Here is a 21,680-nt window from a genome sequence, read left to right as displayed (position 1 = left end):
GCCTGGCTTCGCCTGGCAACCAATATAACGGATGGTATCCAGGGAAAGGTTTGTTGTAGCTACAAACAGGACGGTCAGATTTTCACTGACGGACGGTCTGGCAGGTCTTCATTCAATCAGCAACTGCCGGTGAAAAAGGAAGCATTTACAAGAGAAATGGCTACCGAACACGAAGGTGATATGAGTGAAATTTCGAGTCTTACTGACTCCAGCGATGAAGGTAAGGTGAATGAGCTTTGAATTCTGGTTCTTTAATGTTAACTTTATTCATGCTCTTCTCTCAAAAACCTACAGGAAAGAAGGTAGTAGAAGAAGTGGTCGAAGCGGTGGAAGAAATCGACAAACCCGCTTATTCCGACGAGGATCTTGAAACGTTGGTGGGCTTCATCCGCGGCATGATTATTCTGTTCGACTACGACGACCAGGACTTTAACGAGGAGGTGTCCGAAACGATCAAACTGTGGCTGACGGACGTGAACAATCCGCTGCTGTTTATCTTTTACGACGGCAATCGGTTGTCCGCATCGCTAGCGTTCCCGCTCTGTCCCATCAACGATCTGATGTACTTTATGCGCGAGCAGGATCAACTGTTCAATGTGCTGGAGCGGTTCCACGATGACATCATGTTCGGGACGCTCCACGGAGACATCGAGGGCTCGCTGCTGGTGATACTGGAGCAGGTGTATGGGCCGATGATACTGTCGAACGCGGATTGGTCGGAAAACGTAAAGGCAAACATCATCAATGGGTTTAACGCGTTCATGACGTACCTTACCGAGCTGCACTACAAGCTGTCGGGTATTACGCTGCTGTACGTGCCACGCGAGGGTTGCGATATGGAGGTGCAGGAGGTAGTGCTGAATCGTTCGACAATCAAGCGGCTCGAAGCGGTAGTGATTGACTGGACGGGGCAAATTAGGGCTACGCTGAGCGATACGCAGCATTTCGTGCCGGACGATCTCGTGTGCCCATCGGATGAGTACAGCTTTTGGCTTTATCGGCGTAAGTATAAATAAGTGAGAGAGAGAGAGAGAGAGAGATGCCATTGGGGTTTATAATTAATCCCACCCACAGATGAGGTGCTGTCAGCCCTGCGGCTTCAATTCAAGGGCCCCAATGTGCAGCACATCGTTCGCATTCTCGAGCTCGCCCAATCGCTCTACATAAAGCATCTCAAGGACGTGCTGGAGGATTTGGATAAGGAAATTGAAATCGCCGAGTCGAACATTCCCTTTCTGAAGCTGTTGGTCGATCCGTGCTTTGCCATCGGGACGCTGGAGACGGGGGACGACTTTTGTTCGCAGTTGATCTACGTGATGCATATCATTCGTTTCATTGGACAAGAATCGAGCCATCTGAACAGGGACGAAAGCATTACGAAACTGTTTCTGTACCTTAGCAACGAAATCGTAGCCTGCTGTATGCGAGGCATTGACATCGAGCGTATTCTTTCGGGAGCACCAAGGTACGGCATTGAGGTGTGTCGCATGAAGATTGAATGTTGTGAATCATACAAAATCATTTACGAAGAGGTAAGCATAAAGAAGTGGATCTCAGTCGAAGAATAAGTTGTTCAATTAAACTTCCTATCTCCATAGATGTTGGAGCACTTCAAGGATGAGTTCACGTGGAATCTGGATTATGCCGCCATCTTCAATCGAATCAATGCATTTTTGCAACGTCTGCACGATATCTTGGAGATCTGTGACGCGATGCTCATCTTCGGCAAGTATGCGGACAGTACGTCCTATACCTCGTATCGCTTCTTTTGCAACAATGCGGACGAGTTTGAGCGACGCTGTGAGCAGGTGGAGCGTATCTTTCACAATGCTCTGGAGACGATCGAGTCGGTCGGCAGCACGATACTGGACATTAACAACAAAGACTGGTACCGGTACGTGGGCGAGTTCCGGGAGATGCTCAAAAGCCTGGACGACATTATAGAAAACTTGCTGTCGAACGTGTTCCTGATGTCGGAGAATTTGGAGGAAAAGCTGAACGTGCTCGTGACGCTGCTGAACTTTTACAAGCGGGAAAACATTCGCGAAAGCTTCATGCGCAAAATTGGCGATGTGTGGGGCATGCTGAATGAGGAGATTATGCAGCTGTCGAAGGACATTTCGTCCGGTATAGCGGAGTATCCTGCGCTGCTGCCACCGCACGCTGGTCGCTATGCCGTGCTGAAGATGCGATTTGATCATCTGACACATTTGCGCACACTTATTGTAAACTGTCGCTTCTTTCCGGAGCATCCCCAGCAGGAGGAGGTGCTGGCACTGTACGAAGCGTGCGAGAAGCAGGTGAAGGCGGCTCTGAAAGGTTTTAGCGAGTCTTGGAGCAAATCGATCACCACCGAGATGGCGTCCTGGTATCATCGTAATCTTATCTGTAGAAGCAATCTCCGACCGGGTCTGTTCGAGGTGAACATCGAGCGTCGGCTGTTGGTGCTGTTCGATGAGGCGTACTACTTCAAAACGCTCGGCGTGAACATCCCGATGAGCCTGGACCTGGAGAAGCATGAAAACACGCGGCTCACGTTTGACAACGTGCTGCGATTGGTGCTTTACTTCAATGGGGTCGTTTCGTCTATCTCGGACAAGGAGCGGCTGTTCTTTAAGCCCATGATACAGCAGACGGAGCGGAAGTTGGAGCCGATGCGCAGTAAGCTTACCTGGGAGGAAGATTTGAGTGAGTTCATCGAGGGGTACGTGGTGAATGTGCGCGAGCTGCTCGAACTGATCGAGCTGTACAAGCGCGAGAATCACAAAATCGTATCGCTCGTAGAACGAATCTACGCAACGATTTTCGTTCGGTTCGAGCAGCAGCAACATCCGGTCAGCGTGGCACAGCTAATGGCCGGTGTGGCCGAGCAGAAGAAGACTGTTTTTACAGAGCTGCTCGAAGTGCTGACGGAGGTGAGCCAGCACATATTTAACGTGTACGACAGTCTCGGGTCGAACATACGCAAGATGGGCAGCATTTGGGAGCAGTACTTGCACAAAATTGACAAGCTGTTGCGGGCGGCCATCTTCACCTGCACGCTCAACACGCTGCGTGGTGTTCAGACGGCAATCGAGAACGTCCACGCCAGTCCGATACTGATGATAGAGATACTGTTGAAGCGGGAGGGCGCCGTTTATGAGCCGTCGGTGGAAGCGGTCGAGCAGACGCTGCGCCGCCTGGTGGAGGAAGTTTGTCTGACGATTCGCCCGGTGCCGAGCATGGCCCGGCGCTACCAGCTGGACAGTGGAGAGCGTAGCTTCTATCTGCAGCTGCTGGAACATTCGGAGTACCTGCAGATCTCGCGTTCGATCGATGAAACGATCAACGACACGGTGCGGCTGCTGCGCACCTACCAGTCCAAGTGGAACGTTTTTCGACCGTTCTGGTGCGTCGACAAGGCGGCGTTCATTGAGCGCTTCAAGCTGACGGCCATGACGTCGGAAGCGTTCCAGAAGAACATTGAAAAGTTTGAGGAGCTGCAAAATCAGCTCTCGACGCAGGGCGATTTTGTGGTGTGCCGCAGCGTGGAGATTGATGCGCTGAAGCTGAAGTACGCCCTCACCGGTCACATTGCCGAGTGGCAGACGAACTACATCGAGTATCTGAAGTGCATCGCGTATGGCAAAATCATCGGTAAGTATGCCCCAAAATCCCCAAGTGAAGACTTCTTGAACTAATAGCAAAGGTTCGTTCCTCGTGCACAGATTTCAACAAAATTTTGCAGCAAAATGTAGAAGAGCTTCGCCACGAGCCGCTGGAAGTGTACGAGCTGAAGCGGCTGGAGGAGCGGTACCAGGTTTGCTACGACGAGTTGCCCGCCAAGGAGCAGGAAATCGCTATCATCTTGAAGTACTTTGTGGTGCTGGAAAAATACGTCGCCGATCTGCTGCCGGAAGCGTACGCGCTGCGCCACAACATCGACCAGATCTGGGCCCAGTACCGGGCCGATCTGAAGGCGATCCGGGAGCAGATCGAAAACTACCAGGATCAGTTCAAGCTGTCGATGACCGGGGCGGCCGACGCGCTCAAGGTGGACGCACTGGAGATGCTCAAGATGCTGCGCGAAGAGATGTCCACCGCGGAGGACTCGTAAGCGTGTGGGCAGGGCGAGGGTTGGACAAAATGACGAACCGCTGCAATATTACGGGGGGGGGGGGGGGGGGGGGGGCTAGGTTTACGACCCCTTCCATGGCAGGGCAGCGTGTCTAATGGTTTCGCGTTGGAACCAGGCAGATGCCGGCCGTAGTCAAACGGGTGCGGGGATTGGGAAGAAAAACTTTTCTTTGTTATGTCGCTGCGCTGCGCCTGTTGTGTGTGTGTGATGGGTAAGGTTCGTTTTTTTTTTATTTCTATTGCCATTCCCGTAGGACTCCGGACGAAGCGTTCGAAGCAATTGACCGTTTAATGATGCAATTGGAAGAGTTAGAACGCCGCGAGCGCGAGATCGAGGAGCGGATGCGGTTGCTCGGTGTCGATTATGTGCGGTTGCCTGTAAGTTCTATGCTATGGTCATTATTTTATTCCTCTTTTGCTTCCCCTGCCAACCATGCCCCTTTTGCAGCTTGGCAGGCGTTTTACTTCCCCAATGCCATTGTTCTCTGGGGTAAAGTGCAGTCGAATGGGTACATACACACACAACCTTTGGCATTGGTTGGTGTGAAGTGGATGGGAAATGCTCTCTACAGCATCAACTGGCCAACATTTTGTTCCGATTCAATCGGGAATGCCGTTGCTAATGATTCAGACGGTTAATATTAGTTACACTTGCTAAATGGCGAACAACAACGCTGGTTTAATCGTACTGTAACGATGTTTAGACTTGTGTCTCGTTAAGCTAAAGCGACTGTGTAGTAAGCCATTTACCGAGACTACTTCTACCGACAAGATGAAACCCGTGATCTAAATTTAGTTTTAATTCTTTGCACGTAGTTGCACTTTGCTCTTACTTGAATGATGATTTGCTCATGTCAGATGGATCATCGTAGACAGTAATTCACACGTACAACTAAAAGCTTGAATTAGAACAGTCACGCCAAATTCTAATTTAGTGTCGATGGAAACAGTGAAAGAAAGTACTTACGAATCGATAAAATAAGTAAAAAAAAAATACTTCTTAGATATTTATGGCTGAGATCCGAATGAGATCCGAATAAGAACCATTTAGTAAGCAAATAATTTTACTGTTTAAATGCTAAACACTTACCTCATCGTTAGGCTTTACAAGAAATTCGCTCAAAACTAGAAAATCTGCGCCAGGTGTGGATGCTGGTGAAGGAGTGGCGTATCGAGCGGGATCGTATCATGGCCGAAACCTATAGCACCGCGGACGAGATCGATCTGCACATGCTGTCGGGCCACTTTCGGCAAGCGTACGCACTGTTAGCGGACGGCCCCATCAGCCAAGAAGAGTTCGATGTGTTCCACCGGGTGGGAGCAGAAATCGCCCACTTCTGCACGACGGTTACGATCGTGTGCACGATGCGCGCCTCCTTCATGCAGGAGCGCCACTGGCAGAAGGTGAAGGAAATTGCGATGTGGTAAGTACATTCAGTTGCGAATTGGAGCAAATCAAAGAAACTCACCCGCGCCCTCCATGTGATCAAATTGCGATGTGTTTGTAGCGAAGATGCCCCAGAGCTACCGGGCGTACAGTGCAGCTTCCAGACGATGACCGCGCTGGCACTGTACAGCTACGAGGAACCGCTCCTGGACCTGTGCTACGCCGCCCGCAAAGAGCACGAGGTAGAGCTCGACCTCGAAGCGGTTGCGTTGCGTGTCCGCGCAATTGAATTCAACATCCGGCAGCCAGCGGGCGGTGGTGGCTTTCTGGAACTGCGCAACCCGGCCACCCACTTCCGAACGCTGGCGGACAACGTCGGGATCATAAATCGCTTGCGCCGATCGCCCCATCGCCATCCGTACCAGGCGCTGATCGATTACTGGGAGCACACGGTCGGCCTGCTGGACGAGATGCTCGAGATCGTCGTGCGCATGGTGGCCGAGTGTCGAACGCTGCACGAGCTGCACCGGATCAGCCGCGGCACAGCGCCCGGCTCGAAGCTGGACGCGTTCAACGATGGGTTTCGCGCCGCCTTTGCGCAGTGGTGTGAACTGATGCGCTACCTCTCGACGGCCCGGCTGGTGGAGGACGTGTGCCCGGTGGGGCAAGAATTTATTGCCGAGCTGGAGTCGGTCCGCAAGCGGCTCAACCAGCAGGCGGACACGCTGGGTGAGGTGTTGCGCGAGCAGCGTGCCGTTTTCCCGCGCTTTTACCTGCTTTCCGACCGGCAGCTGATCGGGCTGATCGCTGCGCCGCTCAAGTACGCCCAGCTGGAGCAATCGTTGCCGCTGCTGTATGAAAACGTAGCCCGGTTTCATCTGCTCGATCGGGGCAAGGCGGTCCCGCCGGGCGTGGTGGGAGTGTACACCGGGGATGACGAGTACATCTCGTTCGTTGGATCGTCCCCGCTGCCCGATGCACGGCCCGGGCCGGATGGTGTGGCTGAGCTCATGAACCAGCTCGAATGTCACATTCGCGATGCGATGCGTGATTTATTGTGGAGCTGCCACACCGCCCTACGGAGGAGCTACTTCAAGCGGGTCGAGACGGGCTGGCTGCGCAGCTGGCCGCTGCAGCTGTGCCTGAAGAGTGTCGAGCTGCAGCAAACGCTGCATACCAGGAATGCCTTGGTGCAGTGCAGTCTACTCGGCACCAAGAAACCGTTGAAAATGTTGCGCGCGCTACACACAAAGGTATGTAGCGGTGGTGTCCTGCTGTCGGTTTTCAATCTGCAACGTCGTTTGATGTGTTTTAGCATCGGGGGATATAAATTTCACGATCGCCGTTGTTAAATACTTTCTGTATGTGCCTTGTCTGCTTCCCTCAGCTACTTCAAGAACTGACGGCTTCGGCACGCACGTGCAGCGAACGCTGGCAGTGCAAGAAGCTGTACGATCTGTTAATTCTCGAGCTAAACGCAAGAGATCTGATTGAACGGCTGTGCCGCCGGAAGGAGCTCCACGGGCTGGAAACGTTCGAGTGGGTATGCCAGCTGCACTCGCACTGCCATCCGCCGGGTCGAAAATGCGTGATCCAGCTGTTTGACACCCGCTTTGCCTACGGGTACGAATGCAAACGCTCCACCGAACCGATGCTGCTCACACCAGTAAGCGAGCGGGCCCGAATGGCCACGGTATGTGCGCTAAAATTACGCCAAATTCCCCTCCTGCTCGGCACTTCCGGTGGATGCTGCGGCCGGCAGGTGCTACTGGAGAGTTTGGCCCACTCGGTCGGTGTGTTTCTGCTGACGCTAGAGTGCGATACGAGCTCCACCCCAGAGGACATGATGCGCATGGTGCGTGGCGTGAAAATGGTCGGAGGATGGTTGCTGTTGCGGTGCTTCGAGCGCTTGCCAAGCACCATCGTAACCCAAATCGCTGACAACGCACGGGAAACGGTTACGGCCGTGCGAAAATCGACAACGGCAAAGCGAAAGTTAAGCTGGGAAGAACGATTCGGTCGCTTTCGGCTGTTTGCACTCACCAGTTCCGGTTCCGGTCGCAAAATGGCGCCACAAGAGCTGGACCGAACACTGTTCCGCCCGGTACACATAACCTCCGTCGATCGGTCGAAAGTGTTGGAATCGTGGTTATGGCTGGCCGGTTACGATCACAGTGTACGAATTGCGAAACTTTTCGAACTATTTCTCCGGCAAATGAAATTATCCAGTCCGTATTTTGCCGAGGGAGGGATGTTTTCACTGCGGCAACTAAAACGTGTCGTCGAGGCCGGGCGGCTTGTGCAACAAACGTCAGCGGCCGATGTAAACAAACCCGATGAGCTGTCAGTGCGTGACTGGAGCGAGGAGAAGCGAGCGTTCCTGGCTGCGTTCTGCGTGAGTAGTAGAAGGAGTGTAAACATTTTAGAGGGAAAATAATGGAGAGTACAATTATCCGCTTGCAGAACACTTACCAGGGTTATTTTTCTGAGGTGGAAATGCGGAACTGCCATCGTAATTTAGTGCTTGTTTTCGGCGCATTCGATCCACCAACACAAAGCAACGAAGATGAGCTGAAAGAGGTTGTGCAAAATCAGGCAAAAGCAATGCATTTCAAGGTAATTAGCAGTAAATCTGATAACCACAGCCAACAAATCTCATCTGCTTTAACATTTACAGCTTTCAGACGGTATGATTGACAAGGTACTGCTGCTCCATCAGGCCCTTCTCGCCGACGGACGCCCGATAGTGGTGACGGGAGCGGCCGGTACGGGCAAAAGTGCCTGCATCGGTATCGCCCTTGGCATATTGAAGCCCGCCTACGAACCGACCCGCATCCTCCCGGCTACTCTCCGCCATTCCTCCCACCCGGCCGCATTCGATCGCGGCTGGCTGGACAGCGTCATCGGGGCGTGCCTGCATCCGCCGCCCGGCTCGGAAGAGTGCACCGCTGGTAGAAAGTGTTTGATATTCGATGCCGTGCCGTGCGGCGAATGGATCGATTGCGTCGCCCAGCTGGCACTCCAGTCCGGGCACTATATGGGCTGCGATTTTACTCCGATTAGTGCGGCGTCGGACGGCCCTGACCGTGGCGTGAAAGTGATCGTCGAGTGCGTCGGGCCGCTCGATAGCGTAACGCCCTCGTTGGTGTCACATTTCTCCCTCGTGCACCTCGGTGCCGACGATCTCTGCTGGCCCGCGCTGGTGCACGTTTGGCTGGAGCAGAAGGGCGAGCTGATGCTGCGCCAGCGATTGCAGACGCTGGTGGAGAAGTATATGGAGGGGCTGCTCTCCTTCCGCCGGTCCGAGTGTCGGACGGTGGCGAACATCGGCGACGTGTCGGTGGTGCGTACATTCTGTCAGCTGTGTGATAGTTTGCTTGCACCATTCGATACGAGCAAAATATTCCGCCCGCAGACGGGCGAAGAGCGGCTCGAGCGGTGGTCGGAAGCGCTGGGGAAGGTGTTCTTTTTCTGTGCCGTTTGGTCCATCGCCGGCTCGCTGGATGATGCTGATGGTAGCCGGGGTAAATATGATCTGTTTTTGCGCGAGCAGCATCCCGAGGCGGGTTATCCGTTGAAGGAGAACGTTTACCAGTTCTACGTTGAACTTCCGGAGGGCGCGTGGCGACCGTGGGAGACAAAGCTGCCGGCCGAGCTGTCGGTGAACGGTGCAGTAGGCGAACGCATTTATCGGAGGTATGTCAAACTTGACTATCCCACTGGTCGATGGAACGTTTCTGGGGCGTTTGCGTCAACGCGGAAATGACGCCCCAAATGAAATGTTCTCTTTATTTCTTCTTCCTTTTCTTTTCCACAGTGCTCACACGATCGCTCATGAATTTCTCGTGCGTGCCCTGATGCGGAATGGTGCACCCGTGCTGCTCGCAAGCGAAACGTCCGTTGGAAAGTCCGCCCTAGTAAAAGCCATTTTAACCGAGCTCGACCCCGCACACTGGTCCTCGATGCGGATCGTTCTAACGCAACGCACCACAATACGCCAGCTACGCAATCGACTGCGCTGCCACGCGCTAAAAGTCATGAAAGCTCGCCTCTATCCGGCAGACCGCAAACAAATGGTCTGCTTTTTCGACGATCTGCACACGACCGCTTCAAACCCGTACGCGGTGGATGAGTTTACGCGTGGCTTTTGCGATACGGGCGAATGGCATGAACCGGGCGGCAGCACCTCGATGCGCATCGAGCAGTGTCAAACGGTGCTCGCCATGCGGCTGCACCATTGTCACACGCCAACCCAACCCGTCATGCAAAGTTTGCTCAACAAATGTCATCTACTGATCATGACACCGGCGGGCGACGAGCAGCTCGGGCAAATCTTCACCGATATGATACGGACCACCGTGCCGGCGCAACAGCAACAGCCAGGCGCTGCCGTGCTCAGGCTGCTGGCGCCAGCGACGGTAGACTTTGTCGGGCGCCTCACGCGACGACTTCCGCCCACGCCGGCCCGGCTGCGCTACCAGTTTTCGCTCGAGACAATCGCCTCCATAGTGCGGGCGGTGTGCCATTGTCTCGGCGATGCCGTTGCCCCGGACGCTTATCTCGCGGAGAAGGCGACGCTGCTTCGGCTGTGGATACACGAGTGCTACCGAGAAACGTGGGACCGGCTGGAGCGGACGGATCACAGACGGTACTACGAGCTGCTGAACGAAACCGTGTCGGGCCACTACGAGGTAACGCTGCACGGTCTCTGCCCGAACAATCAGAGCCCAATCTTCACCGATCTGTTGTCGCGGACCGAAACTCCAACCGCGAATCCGTACGAGGACGTGCGGGATATTAATCAATTGATGTAATTTGAGCTTTGAAAAGGATTTAGAAGGGTGGAGTGGGGGTGGAAGGGAAAGAATTACATTAAATGCATTTCTCTTCTTACCCCCTCCATTTGGTTAGACTTCGAACCGAGGAGCGCTGGGCTGAAGTTTCGGACGATTCCACGAAAAACCTCCTCATCCACCGAGAAGCCATAGAACACGCGACGAAAGTGCTGCGCAATGTGCGGCTCGGGCGCATCGGCTCGATGCTGATGGGTCTTCCCGGTGGCGGTCGGACGGTGGTTTGCCAGCTCGCAGCCCGGCTCGCAGTGCACAGGCCGATCACGTACCATCGGATGAGCGTAACGGCACGGGATGGGCCGGAAACGGTTGAGAGCGAATTTTTGAACCTGTTCCAAGTGTGTCTGGGCGTACAGCAGCAGCAGGGTTGTGTGCTGGCACTGGTCAATCTGGACGACATTGTAGAGGCAGAACCGAACGAACGGCTGATGGAGCTGCTCGGCGGCATAATGGGCGGTGAAGAGCTGGGCGTGCTTTTTTGCGAAAACAGTCCCGTCGGGCAACCAAATGGAACCCAAAACAAGACGGGCGAAGGCACGGAAGACACGGCAAACACGCCGGACTGGCGGAAAGTACGCGCCAATTTACACCTTGTCCTGTGCTTACCCTTGGAAGTAGGCGCTTTTAGGTGTGTCTGTGTTTGTTGGTACATCCGTTCTTGACCTTGTAACCAGCGCACAGTAGCGCAATCGTGCAACAACATTTCACTTTCATTGCCCATTGTTTCTTCTCGTTTTATGCACACTCGGCGGTGGGCTTGTTAGAATCGTTCTCCAGCGGTATCCGTCGCTGGCGCGCGAGCTAACCGTGGACTGCATGCACGACTGGCCAGAGGCGTCACTGCTGGAGATTTCCAAGAAGTACCTGCTCAGGAACGTACCGCTCGATGTGCCCATCCAGGGCGCGGATGGTACAGTCAAGAAGGTAAAGGGTTCCACTGTTGTTTTTTTTTCATCTTCCCTTACAGCATCTCTTTTGCCTTTTTTGTTTTGTTTTGTCTTGTGTGTTTCGTCGTCATCATCTTCGGGTGGACGGGACGTGCAAAAATGCGCTTCTGAGTGATGCTGCATTTGAGGCTGATCAAACGAAACGTTACCTCAATAGGAACCTCCGTCCAGGGAAGCATTCTTGGCCCTGTGAGGAGTTATGCAAATGCATTTTTTGTGTGTCTTCTTTACATGCGAGACACGAGAGTTGCGAGAAGAAGGCAAAAAATGGCAACAGAGAGAGAAAAAAAAGATTGTGCCACCGACGAAGAGGACGACTAATTAAGCAAACAAACTCATGTTGACAGCGCATGGTTTGGGGAAGAGGAGGCACACGATATCAAGAAGCTGCTTCGCATGTTGTTGTGTACAACAAAACCAGGGCGGTGGGGCTCTTTGGTAGAATGTAGTTGAGTTGTAGTTTGTCTGATCGCTACCAGATAGATACGAGTACGGGTTGTCATCACGGGGAGACCGACCTTAGCATCTTGAATTGAGTTATTATCTCCCGTATGGGCTCCCCGTCGTTGGCCCGGGCCCGTTTTTTGTTAAGCAGGCAAAATTATTCACCCCGTGTTTACACGATACGTCTTTCTTTCCAGGCCCGCCGGAGAGAAAGCTTGGTACAGAGCACCGAGGAGCGGCTTCAGATTGCGACGCATGATTTATTGTTTCGCATACATTACGCCGTCCAGGTGGAGGCGACATTGGCGACTGCCGCTAAGCGAAATATAATTGCACCCTGCAGCTGGTATTTCGAGCTGCTCGATACATTCCAAAGGTCAGTCCATGTTTGGGTTACTTTTTTTTGCGGAGATTAACAATTTGAACTTCCTTCAATTCGTAAGATAAATTTTGTTGCGTTTTTGCAGAGTGTTGCGTGAGAAGCGGCTCGAACTGCAGGCCCTGCATCGGAAGTTCCGCATCGGCATCGAACGCATCGAGGACGCAACGGTTAAGGTGGCCAATCTGTCCACCGAGCTGCAGGAGCGGCAGCGCGAGATAGCCCTGTTCCAGGTGCAGCTGGACGAGTTTCTCGAGCAGATCGAGCAGCAAACGCGGGAAGCGGACGAGCAGACGGAGGAGGTGTCGGTCAAGCGCGTCAAGATCGGCGCGGAGGAGATTGTGTGCAAGCAGCTGGCGGAGGTGGCGGGGGCCGATTTGCAGCGCGCCATGCCGGCGCTGAACGCGGCCGTCGCGGCCCTCGATTCGCTCAACAAGAAGGACATGAACGAGATCAAATCGTACAGCCGGCCGCCGACGAAGGTGGAGCTGGTGATGGAGGCGGTGATGATACTGCTCGGCAAGGAGCCGACCTGGGCGGAGTCGAAGCGGCAGCTCGGGGAGCAAAAGTTCCTCGACACGCTGAAGGGCTTCGATCGGAACAACATCGCCGAGCGGACGCTCAAAACGATCAGCGGGTACGTGAAAAACCCCGACCTGGAACCGGACAAGGTCGGTACCGTTTCGAAGGCGGCCAAATCGCTGATGCTGTGGGTGCGGGCGATCGACAACTATGGCAAGGTTTACAAGTAAGTGAACGCGCTTAACTAACGAAAATTGTGAGCGTTAAAAGATGATCTTTTTCGCTAGATTCGTTGGACCAAAGATACGCAAAATGGAGGAAGCCAACGCGTCGCTGCTGGAGAAGCAAAACGAACTCGCGGCGGCCGAACGCAAGCTGATCGAGCTGGCGGAAAAGTTGGCCCAGCTGCGGGCGGAGTACGAGGCCAAGATTGCGGAAAAGTTGCAGCTCGAAGAGACCGCCCGCCAGATGGCACTGAAGCTGGAGCGGGCTCGCAACCTGGTGGACAATCTGGCCGGCGAACGGACCCGCTGGCTTGCGACCAAGAACGAGCTGGAAGGCAGCTACGCAAGTCTGATCGGTGACACACTGCTAGCCGCTGGCTTTCTCACCTATCTGGGTCCTGTAAACATTGAAACACGTGCCAGCTTCCTATCCCAATGGTTGATTGATCTCGAGACGACGGAAATGCCCTTCACCCAGCGCTTTTCGCTGCGATCTTTCTTTTACGATCCCGGCGTGCTGATCCGGTGGCACGAAAATGGGCTGCCGCCGGATGATTTTTCGGCGGAAAATGCAACCATTTTGATGAAAAGTACGCGCGTCGCGTTGATCGTTGATCCGCAGGAGGAGGCCCAGAAGTGGCTGCTGGCGGAGCTGGCGGGGCACGTTCAGTTGGTTGATTTCGATGATGAAATCTGTGAATCGACGCTGGTGGAAACGTTCGAGCAGCACACGCCACTGATGGTGGAAAATGTTAACCGAAGGAATGTGAGCCAGCTGGATGAGTTGTTCACGCTGCGAGACACGGTGACGGCGACTTGTGGAACGTGCCGTGAGAAGGCTCAAAAGAAGGGCGACGAAGCGGCACATCCATTGTATCTGGTTGGGCAGGAGTCGGTGCGGATGTCGGGAGCTTTGGTAAAGCGCGTCAATCAGCTGAGCTTCGTGCTGGGAGCGGAAGGGCTGGAGATGAAAATGCTCGGTAAGAGAATGCGTTACAACGGGGTTCGATCCCCGGTCCTTGGTGTTGTAGCTGGCGGCAAGTCCAAGCGGCAGGTCAATTAGACCATCGAGGCACTCGAGCATTCACTGCTTATTTGTTGCTTTTTATTCACAGGCCTGCTAGTACAAAGCGAAAATCCCTCCCTTGAAGAGCGAAAAGAACTGCTCCAGCAAACGATTCTTCAAAACAAGCAAACGCTCGTCGATCTGGAGGAACAGATACTACGCATCTTGAACGAAAGCAAGGTACCACTGCTCGAGGACGAAGAGCTGTATCAGGTGCTGCAAAGCTCGCGCGCGACATTCGAAACCGTCTCGAGTGGGCTGCAGCAGGCGGAACAGACCCGCATCGAGATCGAAACGTCCCGCGAAGTCTATCGATCCTGTGCGTCCCGTTCCGCGCTGCTCTTTCTCGTCCTTGGCGATCTGCAGCTATTTAATCCACTGTATCGCTACTCGCTCGAGTGGTATCAGGCACTGTTTTCGCTGTCCCTGGAGAAAAGTGGGCGCGTACAGCAGGTTGCGGAGCGAAAGCGACGAATCGATGACTATCACACATTCAACGTGTTTCGGTAATGAACGTGTAACTTGAGCGGTTGGTGTTGAAGTTTGAAACTTCGATAACTTTTCCATTTCTGCAGCATTGTATCTCGCGGATTGTTCGAAAATGATCGAAAGCTGTTTGCGTTCTACCTGTGCGTTCGGTTACTCTTTGCCGATGAAGCGCTCAGTCCAAGAGAGTTTCGCTTTCTGGTATACGGAGCAGGCAAAATTGATCGCCAGGAGCAGATGGAAAATCCGTGCCGCAGCTGGCTGTCCGATCTGCACTGGGATCAGCTGACCGACCTGGACCGACTGCCCGGCTTTCACGGCATAGTGGAATCATTCGCCGAACTGCCAGAAGACTGGAAACAGTGGTACCTGTCATCACTGCCGGAAGTGTCACCCCTGCCCGGCAATTGGGAGATAAATTTGAAAAAGTTCCAAAAGTATCTTATCGTGCGTAGCTTGCGGTTGGATCGCATCGAAAGCTGCATGAACGATTTCACCCGGGACACGCTGGGCCTGAAGTACGTCAGCGTCCCGGTGGGCACGCTGGAGGACGCATTCCAGGAGTCTTCCGCCCACAGTCTGATACTGCTGCTCGTGCGGGGCAGCTCCAATCCGCTGGCAAAGCTCGAACGACTGGCAAGGAAAGTGAACGGTGCAGGCTCGTCGCAGGACGGTGGCAAGAAGTGTTTCGAAACGTTGGCCATAACGGAGGATCGGATGGAGGCGTTCGTTGGGCTGCTGCAGCGATGCGTTAGCGACGAGTCTTGGCTGTACGTAAGCGATTGCCAGCTGGCGGAAACGTTCCTGAAGCAACTGCCCCACGTGATGGCGTTCCTGAAGCGCACCAATCCCAACTCCAAGTTCCGCCTTTGGCTCAGCTCCAAGCCGCACGAGGCGCTGCCGCTGTCGGTGCTGCAAAACTGCATCAAATTAGCATACGAAGAGCCGAAGGTAGGTAGTATTGGGAAAATTGTCGCCGAAAGGAATGGCAAAACTGTCAATCAAGGGCGAGGTTTGGAATTTGCTCATTGCTCTTTCTTTTGCTGCTTCTTCCCCCGCCCCAATCGCACAGGGCATCAAGCATCATATGGGCAATCTGTACGACGAGATCGGAGAGGCACGGTTCAAACAGGCCACGGCGGCGATGAAGCAAAGCACCACCAAAAGCTCCTCCACCGAGGCACACTACAAGCGTCTGCTGTTTGCGATGGCGTTCCTGCACGGGCTGCTGCTCGAACGGAACAACTTTCAGCAGCTCGGCTGGCTCGAACCGTACCATTTTGTCAACAATGATTTTTGCGTAGGTGTTTTGGGGTGTAGAACGGGGCGGCGTTGCATATTGCCTTCCGAGATTTAATTCTTTCTTTCTTTCTTTATTTCTTGCCATTTTTTTGTTGCTCTTCAGCTTGCGGAAAGTTTGCTTGCGTACGGGCTGGAGAAGCTGCTCGTGAAGAAAGCGGTCGATCCAAGGCTTCAGCGCGGCCGCCAGGGTGGTCGTGGCGATGGGAACGGTGACGTTAGCATCGAGGACAATTTTCATGGTTTGGATTTGGAGGACGAGCAGCAAGAGCACGATGCAACGCCCTGGCAGTTTTTAAAGGGTGCCGCCCTGGAGCTCTGCTACGGTGGTAAGTGAAAGTCCAGCCAGGATGGCAGTCGGTGATGCTGAGCGCTGGGTTGGGCTCCGATGAGGGTTGGGTTAAAGAATATTTAAGCAAAACTCGGTGCTGGGAAGGTTAATTTGCGACTCGGGAAAGGAATGTCTGTAATTGCACTGTTGGGTCAGGCGAGGTTAAAATGGGAGATCAAAAAAGGTCATCCCGTTTATATCTTGTTACGGATGATGTAGGATGCTTTTTTGCACAGTTCCGGTGGGTATTTTGATGATGTAGGATGGTTTTTTGTGTGCATTTCCGGAGGTTTGGTTGATGAAAGTCTTTTATGGGGTCATCGATGATAATTTCTAATTGCAGCTAACTATCTTAAGTGTGTTTGAACAGGAAGTGCAATTACGTCGTATTTGTCTTTTGCGATGTAGCATTTACGACCACTCCTTGTAAATTATACATTCAGGCCGTTTAGATTAATGCTGTTTACATTTCCCGAGTACTTGAGTTCCCTCAACAAAGCCTTAAAATCAATGCTAATTACAACAGCTGGCCTACAGAAGGTCAGTTTAGAAAGGGTTTATTCTTCCATCAACATAAGTTGACATCATGTGACCCTGCCAACTCTGCAGGAGCTTTACCCCTCTGTTGGTGGGTCCAATATCTCCAAAACTTCAATATCATCACTTCACCGCCTCTTTATGAATGATCACACCACATCAAAAAGATGCCGACCGCACACTCAATCGAGATATGGCTGTCTGTCTCAATCTCCGGAGGACGATTTTTGGCTTTTGATACTTTGATTCGTGCGCTCGAATGCGTGTGTCTCGTCCATCGTCTCTAAACGATTGACTGCGGAAGGTTAGGGTTATGATGATTTTATTATTAGACAAAGCCAGTTTCTCGATGCCGCTTCCCGCCAGTGGATCGTAAATCGCCAGGCCATTCAAAACAATTGAGCACAGATGAACGATCGAAAGACACATTTCGTCAAAGACCTCCTTCAAAGCGATGAGTGTCCCGATGAGTACAGCCTCTCACAAACCCGCTCTGGTCCCGATGGTCAATGTCATGGTTGGGAGTTGTAGACAGTTGCAAATTACACTTCTCCGCGCACGGGAAAGGGAATAGAAATAGAGCGATTGGGCAGAGAGATGGAGAAAGAGAGCGGACGAGACCAGAGCAAACATCTGAAAGTGAATCGAAATTTGTTCAATTGATTTCAATTAGCACAAATCGCATCGTGCTGGGACCGGCGCATCTACGAGATCTACGCAGAGGAGCTGCTCCAGCCGCAACTCTTAAGGCCGACGTTGACGACGGCCGCCGCTCCCGCAGCAACGTCGCTCGGGCGCGGATGGTTCCGGTTGCCGCGGGACGGCCTGTACCAGACGTACGCGGAGTTCATCGCCACCCAGCTGCCCGACCGCGACGGCATCGATGTCTTTGGCCAGCACGAGAACGCAAACATTAAATATTTGAAATCACGCTCCGACTACATGCTGCAGATGCTAACCAGAGTGGGACAGGACCCATCACAGCAGCAGCAACAGCAGCAGCAGCAGCAGCCATCTCACGTTGGACAGGATCATGAGCGCGTAAGTACACTTTCATGTTGGTAAAGCAAAGCGTTTGTGTGGGGAAGAACCTTGGGATTCCCGGGCGTGATTTTATGGTCCTTTATTTGCGCTGAGTCGCAGGGGTCGGCAAGCAATTGTAACGAATTTTTATTTGTGACGTTATTGCTCCATAACTTTCGTTATATTAAAATATTTTATAATTCAACATATATTTGTTGGGATTGTACGGGTTAACATGAAGCATTAAGGCCGGGCTACATTGATCATACTCGAATATGTAATATTGATTTTCACTAGCGCACCTGGCGGCAGGGGACCGAAGCATTTTTCCAAATATTTTGAAGCCGCTTCAGAAAATATGTAATTTTTTCATGTTTTTTACTTAATTCTAACGAGAAAAGTTTTGAAAAAGGTAGATGCACATGTCCTGCACGCATTGCATACATTTTCATGACAAAAAACGATGGGAAAATTACTTTATTTTGAGATCCGGCACGACCATTCCCTCGATGACCAAAAACAGCTTCCACCAGCCGCCGCCAGATGCGCTAGTGAAAATCTAAATTACACTAGCGAGTACGGACAATGTCACCCGGCCTTAATACCTTTAGTTTAATATTCAAAATAGTATAGAGTATAGTCTAATTGACATCAACTAGATACAGCGTTTACCATGAATTATTGGATGTTTTCACGAATGTTTTCAAGCTCGTCTCACGATGTATTTATCGTTTCTACTATTTTTGAATTGTTTCCATGATTTATAGCCTGTTTCTGAAATTTCGGTAAGATTCGGTAAAAAATAATGAAAAACATATAAATAATGAAAAACATAAAAATAATGAAAAACATCCGAACAAAAGTATTATAAACAGTAAATAATTTGTAGATTTGAACATATAAATTGTGAGACTAATTTCGGGATTAGCAAACATTCAAAATACCTTTTAAAAAAACTATGAGAGTCTCTGTATCTAAAACGATTGCCTAACCCTGCCTTCATCAGCACAAAGTACACAGAAAAAGATTGTATCGAAAAAAGTTGTACAGTTGCACAAAGAGGAGGAGGATGAACTCACGCTAGGTTTTCGTTTAGTTTTCGTTATAGTTTTTCTTCCCTCCCTCCCTCTTAAACAAACTCCGTGTCCGACTTTCAATTCTTTCCTCTGTCTTTCTTTCCATTCCATTCCATTCTCACCACAAAACGCAGACGAAGCAAACAGTCTCGGACCTCTTATCGTCACTTCCTGTTTACCTGGACTACGAGAACGCGCTCCGCATTGTGGGTGCCGGTGCAAACAGTACGCCCGTGTGCGAGGCCCTGCTGGCCGAGGTGCGCACCTACAATGCCATCCTTGGCCGCATCAAATCGGACTGTGACTGTCTGGTCCGGATGCTGACGGGTGCAACGAACGAGCTGCTGGACGAATCGAGCGGTCGCTGGAGCGTGCTGCTTGCCGCCCTCCAACAGAACACGGTCCCGAAACGGTGGGCCGAGGGTGGCGCACAGGAAACGCGCCCGTGCGTACGAACCATTCGGTTATCGCTTGCCGATTGGATGCTGCAGCTCCGGGAGCGGGTGCGCTACCTGCGCCGCTGGACCGAAACGGGCCAGCTTCCGGCTGAGATTGTGCTTGGACGCTTCAACGATCCAAGGCGCTTCCTGAACGGGGTGCTACAGGTAAGTCAACGCTTATTTTTTTAGGGACTTGCACGCATTGTCACGCAAACATTCGAAGGTTGTTTATTTTGGGGATTGGTTTTTGCGCCCCGCAAAATACTCACTCTTGCTCTGTTTTTTAGCATCATGCACAAGTGTACCGTGTTCCGTTCGAAGATCTCCGCTGGGATGTGACGATCTTTAACACGAACAAACCGCTGGAACGTATTGCGATTCAGGATGGCTTCATTGCGTGGGGTTTGCTGCTGGAAAACGGGAGCTGGGACTGGGAAAAGCAAACACTGGCCGTGCCGGATATACTGGAGATGACGTGCCCGATGCCACCGGTCGCCTTCCGTCCCGTGCGACGTGCTGGCAGTGTTGCAATGGGAGCGGCCGAAACGTTCGCTCCCTACCAATGTCCAGTGTTTTACAGTTCCGAGCGCAGTGAAGATTCCTTCGTTCTTTGCCTTCCACTGCCGGTCGGGGAGCAACGGGATGAACAGGGCTGGAACATGTTCAATACGGCACTGCTGCTGAACGATTAGAACCATTTTTGTTGGGTTGTGTAGAGAGCGAAAACACAGGCTTTGGTTATGATGTTGTGCGATTTAAATGTTGATTTATTTAAAAATTAATTCATTACAAAAAAAATCGAAACGCGTTTACAGCTAGTTCCGATCGGAAACACGCGCTTTTTCTGTCGTAACGGGCTTTCCCATTGGCCTGCTTGGGCGTATGTGTGTGTGTACGATTGTGTATGATTAATGAGCTTGTTTGGGCAGCAGCTTGTTAGGGGCGGCGATGGATTTCCTAGAGCCCCGTACCCCGATGCTGCGCGGCGCAATACCGGTGGCAAACAAAGAGGATGCATCAAGTATTTCGCAGATTCTTACGAGATATACGTACTGGTAAAAGTATAAGTGTAGTAATACTATCAATCTTAAGTGACTAGCATCTATGCTTAATGTGTAATGTGAAGCGACGGCGGTAAAACGTGCGCATACCTTCGTTCCTGTCGCACCGTTATTCTGTTTCTGTTCTTGCACTTGCCATTTTATGCTACGTCGAGCGCCGTATCCGCTCGCTGGAGTCGTACCACTATTATAGATATATTTATACTGTTTGCCATCGATTATCCGAAGGGACGTTGGAGAGAGGCTTTGCAATGTAAGATTGGACTGCGGGAGGCAGGAGGGCGTACATTTGGAATAAGCTCGATGCAGTTTGTCGATGCGAAGTTAGCACAGGTCCCAACTTGGTCGCCAGTTGGGGCCCCATCATAATGCGAGCAACAGAATTAAATAGAAGGATGGAAGATGATAGACACGGGAAAAACGATGAACTCTTTTACAAAAACACACACACACACACTATCTCTCTTTTTGCTCGCTTCCCTAATCTGGCTGCTTCCTGCTTATATGTACAACATACTCATCTAAAACACGGCTAACAGGCTAAACTCAAACACTACCACTGTAACACGCGCTCCAATATACTCTACTAGTAGGCCACTAAACTCAACGAATAATGTCAGCGCAAAATGTTGCACGACTTGGGGAAGGCTCTAAGTGGATTTTCGAAGATTGTCGATTACATATTCTCCCATAAACCAGCAAAATCCCATCAGCGCGCGAGGAGGGCAGCTGTGGGGTGCTCTGGGGGCGCTGTGACGTTTGCGACTAAACTAAACGCTAATATTACGATATATTGGCTAAACATGGCAGGAGGAGGGGACCGCACAGCGCAGAGGGCTGTTGCTGTAGTCATCAGGATAATAATACACCTTGTGGAAATAGCGCTGAATAACCACCTTAATTCCTACTCAAGTTTCGCTCTCGCTCTCTGCATCGCCCTTTTTCTCGACTGTTTCACTCACAGATCTGTGCACTGTCTTGCAATAAGAACAAAAAAGGGTTCTCCTTCCCGTGTTATCACGCCTGCACGTCTCGCTTCGATTCGGTGATACTGGGAGGCGTGATGTTAGTTCCAATGTGTTTTGGTAACGTGTTTTGATGGTACGCGAGCTCTCTGCTGGTTGATTCCCTTCACCGGTACAGCGAGAACTGTTCGTTGATGCGATCACTTTTCTTCGGACATCTGCCCTCGTGCGGGTTGTACATGCCGTACTCGCACTGCGGAACGGTACACCTTTTACTTCGGATGCATCTGGAGAAATAGAAAAAGAGAGAGAGAGAGAGAGAGAGAGAGAGAGAGAGAGAGAGAGAGAGAGAGAGAGAGAGAGAGAGAGAGAGAGAGAGAGAGAGAGAGAAAGAAAGTAGAAAATACAAGCATTAAAAAGAATTCTTCAACTTCTTGTACATTGAAGATGTCATACGATAGTTTTTGTACTTTATAAATCCTATCAGAAGCCTATGTAAGTCAGATCATTTGAGTATGTGACAT

The 21,680-nt window shown here is 51.7% G+C and overlaps 2 protein-coding genes across 23 annotated transcripts in view; one reads left to right on the top strand and one right to left on the bottom strand.

Moving 5' to 3' along the window:
- Positions 1-101: 101 nt before the first annotated feature.
- Positions 102-20,736, top strand: LOC1271359 (dynein axonemal heavy chain 2). The gene is made up of 25 exons (XM_310138.5): positions 102-220; positions 295-1,002; positions 1,075-1,532; positions 1,599-3,636; positions 3,708-4,092; positions 4,371-4,494; positions 5,218-5,540; positions 5,625-6,844; positions 6,901-7,387; positions 7,733-7,898; positions 7,967-8,119; positions 8,181-9,199; positions 9,321-10,313; positions 10,415-10,984; positions 11,121-11,280; positions 11,945-12,123; positions 12,215-12,874; positions 12,936-13,852; positions 13,988-14,444; positions 14,514-15,375; positions 15,497-15,724; positions 15,830-16,052; positions 17,265-17,632; positions 18,825-19,295; positions 19,418-20,736. The coding sequence occupies exons 1-25, from the start codon at positions 157-159 to the stop codon at positions 19,820-19,822; spliced, it is 13,638 nt and encodes a 4,545-aa protein (XP_310138.5). The 5' UTR covers positions 102-156; the 3' UTR covers positions 19,823-20,736.
- Positions 19,872-21,680, bottom strand: part of LOC3291994 (probable nuclear hormone receptor HR38) — a 54,726-nt gene continuing 52,917 nt past the window's right edge. For all 22 annotated transcript variants that reach the window (XM_061656738.1, XM_061656739.1, XM_061656737.1 and 19 more), the window contains one exon: positions 19,872-21,443. In XM_061656738.1, coding sequence (XP_061512722.1) covers positions 21,323-21,443 — 121 coding nt within the window. In that variant the 3' untranslated portion in view covers positions 19,872-21,322. The remainder of the gene's footprint in view (positions 21,444-21,680) is intronic.

Source organism: Anopheles gambiae, chromosome 3 (assembly GCF_943734735.2).
Source record: "Anopheles gambiae chromosome 3, idAnoGambNW_F1_1, whole genome shotgun sequence".
NCBI lineage: Eukaryota > Metazoa > Arthropoda > Insecta > Diptera > Culicidae > Anopheles > Anopheles gambiae.
This window is presented reverse-complemented; position numbering and strand designations above follow the sequence as displayed.